This window comes from Lepisma saccharinum, chromosome 13 (assembly GCF_977018435.1).
Source record: "Lepisma saccharinum chromosome 13, izLepSacc3.1, whole genome shotgun sequence".
Lineage (NCBI taxonomy): Eukaryota > Metazoa > Arthropoda > Insecta > Zygentoma > Lepismatidae > Lepisma > Lepisma saccharinum.
In genome coordinates this window covers 26,200,393-26,212,701 of record NC_139241.1, presented here as the reverse complement: position 1 = coordinate 26,212,701, position 12,309 = coordinate 26,200,393, and the positions used below count along the sequence as shown (strand labels likewise).

General features: G+C 35.6%; 1 protein-coding gene across 4 annotated transcripts in view; it reads left to right on the top strand.

Moving 5' to 3' along the window:
• LOC145997211 (RCC1-like G exchanging factor-like protein) overlaps positions 1-12,309 on the top strand; it is a 78,955-nt gene that overhangs the window by 29,671 nt on the left and 36,975 nt on the right. For all 4 annotated transcript variants that reach the window (XM_083133971.1, XM_083133967.1, XM_083133968.1 and 1 more), the window contains exons 3-4: positions 4,434-4,579; positions 9,938-10,046. In XM_083133971.1, coding sequence (XP_082990097.1) covers positions 4,434-4,579; positions 9,938-10,046 — 255 coding nt within the window. The remainder of the gene's footprint in view (positions 1-4,433; positions 4,580-9,937; positions 10,047-12,309) is intronic.

Here is a 12,309-nt window from a genome sequence, read left to right as displayed (position 1 = left end):
TTATCACCCGGAAATAGCAGACGACACAGAACCAGAGGGACAGTTAACAACAGCATACCTAGCGGCATCCAGAGAACTACAAACAAAAGATGCACGTCCAGCAACAGTACAGCAAGTTCCAACGAGGTTGGTGGCAGTGGCCACTGAAAATAATCGAAAAAGAAAAAAAAACAGCTTCGCGGATAAAAGTGAGTACTAGTTTCTCTGTATTTAAATCATCATGTTGAATGTAATCAATAAAACAACTAAAAATGCAGGAGTGAAATGCTGAAAACAAAAAAAAAATAATAATAATAATAATAATAATAATAATAAGGAAGTGATGCTATTTTTTCTTTACAATGTGTATGTGCGTGTATTTTTGTTTACCTCTAGCCTGGTACTTGGTAATTAGAGAAAGCGAATGGTCTCAGTTTAAGAAGCATTGCAAAATCGTTGGTGCATGGATGCTAATCACTTGAAATATGCCTTTAACATCATGAGGATCTCAATATTTTGAAAAAAAAAATACCTGAAAAGCATTTTAATTCTGACATTTCGACTATAGGATCGAAACTTGATTTTTCGAGAAATTCACTTTCAATGCTCATACCTGCTTGAAACTCATCTTCTATGCAGACCAAACCACAGATAATTTTCATAAAAATGTTGTATTATTATGCTTTTCAGAGCCTGAAAAGCATTTTAATTCTGACATTTCGACTATAGGATCAAAACTTGATTTTTCGAGAAATTCACTTTCAATGCTCATACCTGCTTGAAACTCATCTTCTATGCAGACCAAACCACAGATAATTTTCATAAAAATGTTGTATTATTATGCTTTTCAGAGCCTGAAAAGCGTTTTAATTCTGACATTTCGACCATATTATCAAAACTTGATTTTTCGAGAAATTTGCGTTCAATGCTAATACTCGCTTGAAACTAATTTTCTATACAGACCAAGCCAGAGATGATTTTCATAAAAATGTTGTATTTTTATGCTTTTCAGACCTAAAGCCTGTTACGGCAGGTTCCTAGTAGGTACACATATTGGAATGGGGACCACATGATATGGAAGTGGGGCCTTTTTGGTATTCCCTGCAAATATCACCAACTTCTGTGGTGGTATTGTTAGCATAGCACAGTACAAAAACAAGGGTCCCAGGTTCAAATCCCAGCCTGAGGATGGGTGTTCTTTGCGAACGGCCCTTCATCAATTTCATCATGTCATCACTTTTCCTCATCTTCACGATTAGCCAAAAGTGGCAGAAAAATGAAGTGAAATAAACCAAATCGAATCCTGCAAATATCAAGTGATTAGTGACCAAGGGGCTGATGTGACAACCGACTGAGACCATTCACTTTTTCTAATTACCAGCAAACATTTTTATTAGTCCAACTTTATTAAGAAATGGAAATCACCATATCTTTGCTGGATTATAGGTACATGTTCGTATTATGAGAACTAGCTTTTTTATTTATTGATTGATTTATTTATTTTACATGTATGCCTGCAAGGGGCCTGGTGGGATAGGCTAAAATTCCAAAAAAGTAATTCTTCTATATTACTGAGAGTGAACCCCTGTCAACATATAATCTTAGTTGGACATTTTTTTTTATGTACATATTTTTTAACACTATGCTTGAACAAAATTAAGGGTTCATCTCAATGGTAATTCACAGGTCAGTTGGAGGTATGATCCCCACTAGTGGGATAACAAATTAGTTCTCAAAACCTAGTGTAGACCAGTTTATCTTCATCGCCGGGCCGTGGCCTGCTACCGAGCCCTGGCATCAGGTATACTGGTCTACGAGAGGTTGTCCTGAAAAATGTCCTTTTAGTTTACATAGAAATTTTCATTAAGAAATATTTTGTAGTCATGGTTTCCAAAAGCTGTTTTTGGTTTGTTCTATTAATTTTGGTGGTCACTTCCACCATCCTCATTTGAACTAGTTGCGTTGTTGCATGGCACATTCCTAGTTCCAATGAGAATGGTGGTGGAGGCCACCGAAATTAATAGAACAAACCAAAAACAGCTTTGATGTGAGTACCAAGTTTCCCTTTGTATCGTGTCTGTCATTCCTAGAATATAAATATTTTGTAGTGGAAATATTCCCAGGAGAATGGAATTTTTCGTTAGTGTGGAAAATGCAACATGTCAGTGAAAATAAGCATTTACCATCAAATTACTTTAATAGTTTTTCTTGTATGTATGCATTGCTTGCATTGTAGAATTATTTTCTTGCAGTTTACGGTTATTACAAGCATAAGAAAACAGTTTTTCATTGTGACGTTTCAGAACACATGCTCCCTTCATCAGACATTTATTTTTATCTTGACTAAAGATATAACAATAATTAGCAATTTTTTAAACAAAAAGAATCCATTATATAATGGATGTTGTCAATGTTACATTGTTGTAATATAGCAACCTAACTGTGAAAAGAAGCAGTCTGTTTTATTTTTATTTCAGATAAAAAAAATTTTGATCACATTATTTTTTTATTTAAAATTATGAATCCCAAATATCATCAGGTAATTCAAAGTCATCATTGTTTTCACAAAGTTTCTTGATGTTTTCTGTTACATTAAATTTTAAAGATGGTGGCTTACTCCATTTGTGAAAAAGAAAACTCCATACTGGATCTATGTTACCATTTTCATTATTTAATTTATTCCAGTGTTCTTTTGCAATAAACGAAGCTACCCACTCTATGTTTCCCGTCAATCTTTTTAAAACCCTTCTCCTTTTAATCAAATGCTTCTCTTCGATGATGTGAGCTGACAAACCTGTTCTTGGGTTTAGATTTACAAAAAGATTGACGGGAAACATAGAGTTGAATGGGGAAGCTTCGTTCATTGCAAAAGAACACTGGAATAAATTAAATAATGAAAATGGTAACATAGATCCAGTATGGAGTTTTCTTTTTCACAAATGGAGTAAGCCACCATCTTTAAAATTTAATGTAACAGAAAACATCAAGAAACTTTGTGAAAACAATGATGACTTTGAATTACCTGATGATATTTGGGATTCATAATTTTAAATAAAAAAATAATGTGATCAAAAATTTTTTTATCTGAAATAAAAATAAAACAGACTGCTTCTTTTCACAGTTAGGTTGCTATATTACAACAATGTAACATTGACAACATCCATTATATAATGGATTCTTTTTGTTTAAAAAATTGCTAATTATTGTTATATCTTTAGTCAAGATAAAAATAAATGTCTGATGAAGGGAGCATGTGTTCTGAAACGTCACAATGAAAAACTGTTTTCTTATGCTTGTAATAACCGCAAACTACAGGAAAATAATTAATTTAATGTTGTTGACTTGAGGAAACTGCAAGACTTCGTTAGATTCTGGAGCTGACCACTAATTTAAACCTAGTTTTATGTTTTGTCAACAACCCTAGATGTAATCGAACTATTATGATTATGCCTTAATTAACCTAATAATTGAGGAGAGGATTTTAAGGTGCAAAATTGTGGACGGGAAAGGAAAAGTAAGGTTCTGAAAATGTTTTCATAGAGGTGTAAAGAAAGGTGCTGATAAAATTCAATGCTCTCTTCCTCTGTGCCTTCTGTATATAATGCACATGGACCACATAGAGAACTGTGGTTCTGCTGAGTATGTTTTGTTGAAGTTTGTGTTTTTTCTCACAGCTTTTGCTACATTATCTTGGGAACTATTGGGGCTTCAATGATTATATTATACCATTTTATAGCTTTCGTTCTGTTCTACAAAATGACACTATAAGATTTTAAGTAGCTGTTCAAGAAGAGTGAAAATCATTTATTTTTCTGTCCAGTGTTTAAAGAAATCATGAAAGAAAAGGATAAAAAAAGGTGCTGAGGCATCCAAGAGGGTGTATAAAGGGGATAAATGTGCTAATCTCACGAAAAGGTGCAACAAAGTGTCTTCAGTTTACTTGATTTCATGCCCTAATATATCTCAAATGGTCGATATGAAAACAGCTATATTTTTGGAAAGTGCTGCACCTTAAAATCCGTTCCATACAAATAATATTTAATTTCAAGGGTACATATTAATTAATGTATATAGTTTAAAAAGTAGCAAGTTATTTCCGAGTAAAATTGTTGGAATTGGGGCATTGACTGTAAAAAAAAAAAGAATCACCTGCCCAAGGTGTCATGAAGGTTGAGAACCACTGTGGTAGGGAGAATATAATAAATGTTAAATTTAGATGTTATCCAAAAAACACACAAGATAAGGCCAACTAAAGGGGAAAGGAGGGAAAAGTTGCTTTCATTACTGTTTCTTCTTACCTATGTAATATGTCGAACAAGATTGTTTAAAGCTTTGTCTTTCAGTTATCATTAATTACTGAGGTATACATTAAGTTATTTTGTACCATACTACTCAGTTTTTAAATAATAAATTTTGATGTGATTTTTATTTGTGATGCTTTTTGTATGTTGCAGAGCACAAGGAACTCGTGACGTGTGTGTATGGCTGGGGATTTACTATGAGTGGTGCATTAGGCTATTTTCCACACTTCAAGAACAAAAAATTTCCTCCTAAGTTTCTGGATAGGCCGGTGTTGCTCCGCATGCAAGAATTAACATCTGTAAGTTTTAATTTCTCTAAGGTTCATTCCAGCTTTTAAAGTTTGCAATAATTTAATAATCTATTGTCTTGCCTGTCTGTTTGAATGAATGCTCTTGGATCTGTTCCTTGTCTTGCTGTAAGGGATTGCCAAGAAGCCCATATCCATGAGGGATGATTTAGATACCAGAAGGGCAATTGGGGAGGAGGGCACAATATTTCTCTGTGGTAAACGCCTATTGAATGTAAAAACTCACTGCAGTACCATGATATCCCACATGATGAAAATTATGAAATCTGATTAATTTGCATTATGTATTAATTTATGTGGCACGAATGGGAGAGCAAAGAAGAGTTTACAGGATTCTTGTTGGGAAACCTGATGGTAAGAGACCTGTAGGAAGGCTGTGACCGATTACTTTGGGTCACGTATAATAACGCACACGTAAGACGAAAGGTTGATTTCGAGGAACAGGAATTGTGCGTAGTTACATGTGCTGAGCCGTGATCCTAGCAAAGCAAAACAACTAGGACAATGGATTGCATAGTGTCACAATAGAAGCTGTAACTAGGTGGGTAAGAGCCTGAATGCCATTGCATGGTGTGATTATGCTAAGACCAAACAGTCTTAGAGTTGTAATGGGGTGAATGGTGAAAAAAGAATGAGAATAGTGCAGTGGGGGACTCCAAAGGCTTAACATCAACTTCCTTGGTGAGCAAAGATTTCCTCGATCGGCTGTAGTGCTATCAGATGTCACGCTGCGAGTGCCCCGTGGTTGACCAAAGGACAAAAACAGTACAGTTTGGGACACAGAAATATTAAGAACTACATCCTCGGTTGGAAGTAGTGCCGTCAGACGTCACGTTGCAAGTTCCCCGCGATTGACCAAACTTTATCCGGGCATTGAGAAAATACTTTTAAACGCATTAGACGGTAGTTTAAATCACTAGTAAAGGTATGCTTGTGAAGAGTTGTTATTGAAACTAATTGTTACTACTATAATCTTACACTATATTCTCTGAGAAAGAAATAAGAAAATAGAACAGCATAAGAATAAAAGTTGATATTGATTATTGGAAATACCACTGTTTATAGTGAAAAATGAAGTGAATATTGGATTTGAAGATTTATTTTCAAATATAAGGTAAAAATTAGATATTATTAGTAGTTTATTTCCTTTTGTGTTTATCGTATTTACTGTTCACTAATTAGCTCTTTTGTGTTTATCTTATTTACTGTTCACTAATTAGCTAACTAAAGACTTGCGAGTGACTGATCGGTCTGGTGCTATAAACCCAGAGCTCGCAAGCCGAACCAGGTCAATATATTTGAAGCAACGGTAAAATGCCACGTCTAAATTAGAAATAATGTAACCAAAATTAAAAACAAAAAGAGAGACGGATGTAAGGCCAAGACAAAGATAGAGGTATAACGTTGAGATGGCCTAAAGGGAATCGGTAAGGATGGAAAAGATTGGATTGATCTTGCCCATGACAGGGACAGATGGAAGGCTTGTGTTGCTGCAGTCATAAACCTTGGGGTTTAAGAAGGCTAGAAAGTGAATGAGTGATTAATTTGTACAAATTGAGATGTACGAATTACAAAGTACACATGATGGCTACAGTACAGCATGTTGTATTTTATTTTCTTGTTGATATTGCTTTTGTGAATTATCATTTGTTTATATTGTTAATAAGTTAGTAATACTGCTTACAACACTAAAAGTGATAAACTTTGAAGGAAATACCTTCATCTCACTATTTAAATTGAGGAATACGAAAAGCAACAATTCTCATTTTTATTCCCTTTCTCTCCGTAGTTGAAACTGAAATATAAACACCTCAATTGGGATGGTTGGGCATGAGGAGTGGAACTGGGCTCTCATTTCGATGCACTAAACAAAGTTAATAATTTGGGTATTTCTAGCTGTTGTATGCTGTCATTTTACTAATTTCGCACATATATGTGAATATTCTGACTTTTTTTTATACTTATTCTCTAAAATATTTAAAACTCAATAATTGTATTACTTTGTTTTGTCATTACCGCATCTCCTGGTGACCAGAGTGCTGAGTACAGCTTAAAAGCTGAACTGTGATTGCGAACAAAATGGGCGAAATGAAGAGGTGGTGAAACTGTTAATTATTTTGTACATTCCTTTTTAGATAAGTTGGCGCACCCTAGAGTAAAGATTGTGGCTTTTTTGTGAATGAGAGCGTACTTTGCAGAAATTTATGCAAAAAATGCAGTCTTTACCAAGTCTGATACCTGGATCTCTGGGATAGCATACCATTGCTGTATTGAGCCATCCCTGGCTTCCACCAGTGATGAATTCAGAGGTTGGTGTGGGGAAAAAGAAACCCTCCAGAAATAGAAAATTTCAATAACCTGGCAGTTTATTCAGACAATAGCTAAATATTTAGCACCCATCTTCACTTTGGCCTTCTTTCATTCACTTTAACTTAATATAGAGCATACTTTTTCTGTTGTTTTTTGTCATAATAATAAGCACTGACTTATTCTTCAGGACTTCTTAAAAGTCCAAATAATGAACGAATTTAAATATCATCCATTTTGATAAGAAGTAATATATAATAAAATGCCATTTCATTTAAACTCAACAATGGACATAGCATTGTTATATGTTTTAATTAGTATTATAATTTGATGCCCATGAAGTTTGATATCCTCCCCCCAGAGGAAAGTGACTGGGTTCAACACTGCTTTACCTGATTTTTTGCTTTCGCTGTTTTACCTGAGTGGAATTGTTTCTGTCAGTGATACAGAAACAGGATTTGGTGCCTTTAACACTGTTGACATGAACAGTGACCACAGATGTAAGGATTAGCCTTTTGAGAAGGCACCCAAAAGTCAACCTTGCTCACACAAATTACACCCCGGTAACTGCTTATTGCAGGCCAATGGGCCTGCAGCCAGCATAATTCTCAGCAGGGCTCTTGTTGTGTTGTCCATATACCGTATTTATGCATGTATAATGCACACCTTGGTTTTTGATGGGGAAAATTGACAAAAAATTATATATTGTATATAATGCACAGTATAATCCAGGCTCAAGAAATGGCTTTCTTATTGTAGGTCATAAAGCTGTTGCTATGCTGATCGTGATTGACATCGTACCTATTTAATGAGTCACCTTTTTGTATGTGCATCAAGAGGAGAATATCCTCTTGTGTAAACAATAAGTCACCAACCCATGCCACCACCCCCTCTCCCTCCATTGTGTTTAGCATCTCGAAGTTTTCACTCTTTAACCACCTTGTTTATTTTGTAATAGTAGAAGTGAGATCAAAATTACCTCATGGATTTGCAGTGGTCCGGAAGTTATTTTCTATTATTTCTCACCCAACAAATGCTGCTGATATGCATCTCATGTGACGGAAGGTGCATTCTCGAATTCCGCCAGAATGGCACTGCTTTTCTTGGTGTCACACAACCTTACATTATAAATTGAAAAATCGTGGGAAATGCCCTCTAAACTTTTATACGCGGGTTTTGCTAATTTTCTCTTTACTTTTTCTAAAATAACTTCAAAATGTATACTTTTTCCATGACTAATGTAACATTTATAAGAGGCACATTCAGGACCCTCAAACTAGCATTTAACGGCACAAGATTTTTTTCCATTAAGGCATTTACACACTCCATATATGTCATATTATTTGGCCAATAATATATTTTAATAATTTTTTTTATTTAATTATTATTGTTGGCCGCGGTGGATCAGTCGGTAACGCGTCTGACTACCATGCTAAAGGTCCCGGGTTCGATCCCCGGCCGGTTCAAATCCGGGAACTTTTCTAACGATGGAAGCGGCCCCGGCGCCCACCCAGCGTCGAATAACATGGGTACCTGGGGGAAACCCTGGGGGGTAAAGGCGGTCAGGGGCGTGATGCTGATCACATCACCCCCACTCACGACCGGATCAAGAAAGTGTGGGGCGTTACCCCCACACCCCCTATACGCCTTCATGGCGTGGTGCTAAGCACAGGGGAACACTTTACCTTTTTTTACCTTTTATTTAATTATTATTTTCTTTTTCCTTATCTTTTCTTTCATCCAAAGTACCATAAAAATCAGAACGTTCCTTCATTTTGTGATGAGCTTATTTCAATTGCATTGCACATTAGTGTCACTATCTTGAATGGAAAACTGTTGCCATATTCAGAAACTGCAGAATTTAAGCTTTACAACAATTTATAACATGATAGGGTTCCATAAACATTAAAAATCAATGCAAGTGTCACAAAATCATGTACAGTTTCATGTTGGCTGTTCGATTTTTTTCCGTGCATAATACGCACCACAGTTTTTGAGTGCAAAAATTTCAGAAAAAAGTGCACATTATACATGAGTAAGTATGGTATGTGTGTGATTGTCCCTTCATTTCTTTCATCATATCATCATTCATTCCCATCAGTTCATTGTTCAATAAATCTCAAATCAATCATCAGCTGTATTATACATGCAGCTGTTATACCTTGTGATTTGTCACACACAGGAAATGTGTGTAAGGTAATACTGCATGTGCATTTTTGGTTTTAATTTGTACGACTTATACAGGGTAGATGAGAAGTAACTAGGGATTCAAAATTTCCTGTAGTTTTTGTAATATTTAAACAATCTCAATGAAACTTCCTGTAAATATACAACATAAAATAGGATTACATATGTGCATACAAATTCCACAATATGAAGATGCAAGGTCAACTGAAAGTGACAGTGTGGTGTGGAATGACAGCCAATAGGCTCGTAGGTCCATATTTTCTGCATGACACCATGAATGGCGAACACTGCCTAACAATGTTGCAAGAGTATGTTTGGCTCCTTGTATCTCTCTTGGGATATGGTGATTTTCCTTTCATGCAAGACTGCGCACCGCTACACTCTACACTTACTGGGACAACGAGGATCTCACAAATGGCCTACCGGAAGTCCAGACCTCATATCCTGTGACTTTTTCCTGTGGGCCTGTGCAAAGGAGTAAGTGTACAAGAAAAAGAACCGAACAATTGGAGGCACAGATTCGGGATATTATCACAAACGTCCCAAAGGAATTCCTACAGAAGACGGTGGATTCCATCCCCATTCGTTGGAGGAAGCTGGTGGATGCTGCCGGTGACTAGATTGAATTTTGAGCTGGCACATATGTGATCCAATTCCATAATGTATATGTACAGAAAATGTTGTTGTGATTGCTTAAATATTCTGAAAACTAGGGAAATTTTCAATGCCTAGTTACTTCTCACCTACCCTGTATATATCTCCTGTGCGTGCCAATCTACATGTTTTGAATTGGATTGTGAAATGTTCTGAAATGAGTTTACTTTATAAGTGAAATATGAAAATATTATTTTCCAGGTAACTGATAATGCGTGCGGATATGGGTTCACAGTCTTTGCTGTTGACGATCCAGTAGATCCTGTTAAAAAGTTATTTGGAACAGGGATTAATACTGAAATGCAGTTAGGTATGAATGTTAAGTTATTTTCACTTTGTTAATGTTAAAATAAGAATTGTCTGTTAATAGTATAAATGTTCGCATGAGAAGTCTAAAGGATCTCACTCATCTTTACAGAAATGAATCGGCGTAAATGGATCTCCAATAGAATGAATATTCCACTTTTAATTTTTATTTTACTTTTCCATTGTTACAGTTTTGAGGGGAAACTTTTTAACAAATAATTTTATTTCATATAATGTGAAAGGTATTTTGCTATCAGCGCTAACTTGAATATGATCTTCTTCCTGATTGAAATTATCCACATACAATGTTACCAGTATTAGTTGTGTACTTACCTGGTATAAATAGCAAGACATTTCTGCTGTTATACGGGATGTTCGTTGGTAGTTTATATCAGATGTTTAATTGTGTACAAGGGGGAGAGAAGGAAGGGAACTGATTCATTCAATTTTAAGTACCTGCAAGAAAAAAACAATAGAAAATAAGGAAGTTAATGCACAAGGTATACAATAACTTTGGGTATAATCAGCCAAACCTTTGAATTAATATTTGAATTGGCATTTTTGTAGTACATATATCATATTTATTTTTAAATTAACATTTAAAAAGTAGCCATTTTTAAAATTAGATGCAGTTCTTGAAAACCTTGTTCACTATTCATGTTTGGGGAATAAAAGACGCAGTAGTATAATAAATAGTAACTTTATCTGCAATGGTTGTATTAATTTCTGTGGTCCCTGCCAAGTAGATAATGTTAGGGGCCACCAAAATTAATAGAACCATAAAAGTAAATCTCACAGATAAAGTTAGTAATTCACTTACATGTATTTATTATAGTTCACTATTGCGTAAGATATTGTTTAGCACGTACATAAGAGATTGTTTAGCACATACACCTATCCCCGAATATATTGAAGGGTGCAAAATGGCCTAAAGTTCTGGTGCACCCAAAAAAATTAATTAAATCAATCAGCATGTACACTTGAAAGTACATGGTGAAGGAATGTAGAAAATTGCAGTGTTGTTTTCAGGATTTATGTCAATGTCCCATGATCAATAAACAAACCATTTTGTTATAATTGCTTCAGCAAAGGTAGCTGCAGTATGCAGAGTAAACAGGTTAAAAGTCCTGCATGGGACTACTATCCATACATGGAAGGAAACTACTCCGTGCAATTACAATTCTATGTAATAACTCCATACATTACTATGTAAAGTACAATATATATGAGAGTATGTTCACTATGGTAAAGGATAATCATATTCTGTGAAATAATAAGACACAGTAATAAAGTACGAGGGTTATTTTTTAAGTAAGGTCCGTTTTGCAATAAAAACGAAGTAAGTAAATGTTTTTATAAAAACACACATTTATTTTCTGAATTTACATACACTTCTCTATTTTTCTACATAAATTTTGTGCCGGTTTAAACATTTATCGTAACAAACTACGAGTTCTTGGATAACCTCCACGTAGAACTCTGCCGCCTGTGATGATAGCCAGTTACTCACTACTGTTTTCACTTCTTCATCTGTGTCTAAACTCTTGCCGCCCAGGAAGGTCTTCAGGTGCTGGAAGAGGTGGTAGTCGCTAGGCACAAGGTCTGGACTCTATGGCAGATGATCGAATACCTACCAGCAAAAAGATTCGATCAGATCTTGAGTTTGAACCGCAGCATGTGGAGTTGCATTTTCATGAATCAGTACGACACTGTCTGACAGCATTCCATGCCGTTTGTTCTGGATTGCTCGACGAAGTTTTCTTAGGGTTTCACAGTAGGAAGCCGAGTTAATTGTTGTTCCTTGCGGCAAGAGTTCCACTAACAAAACACCCTGCCTGTCCCAAAACACAGTTGCCATGATCTTGCGCTTTGAAAGTGTCTGTTTTACTTTCACTTTGACCAGCGATGATGTGTTGACCATCCACCATACAGTCCAGACCTTGCTCCTAGTGACTACCACCTCTTCCACCATCTGAAGACACTGATGAAGAAGTGAAAACGACCGTGAGTAACTGGCTATCATCACAGGCGGCAGAGTTCTATGAGGAGGGTATCCAACTCGTAGTTCGTTACGATAAATGTTTAAACTGGCCAGGAACGTATGTAGAAAAATAGAGAAGTGTATGTAAATTCAGAAAATATATTTTTTTTTTTTGAAAAACATTTACTTCGTTTTTATTGCAAAACGGACCTTACTTAAAAAATAACCCTCGTACAATCAAACATCATTTTAATGTGGGAGTAATCGTAGAAACATATGTATAAGA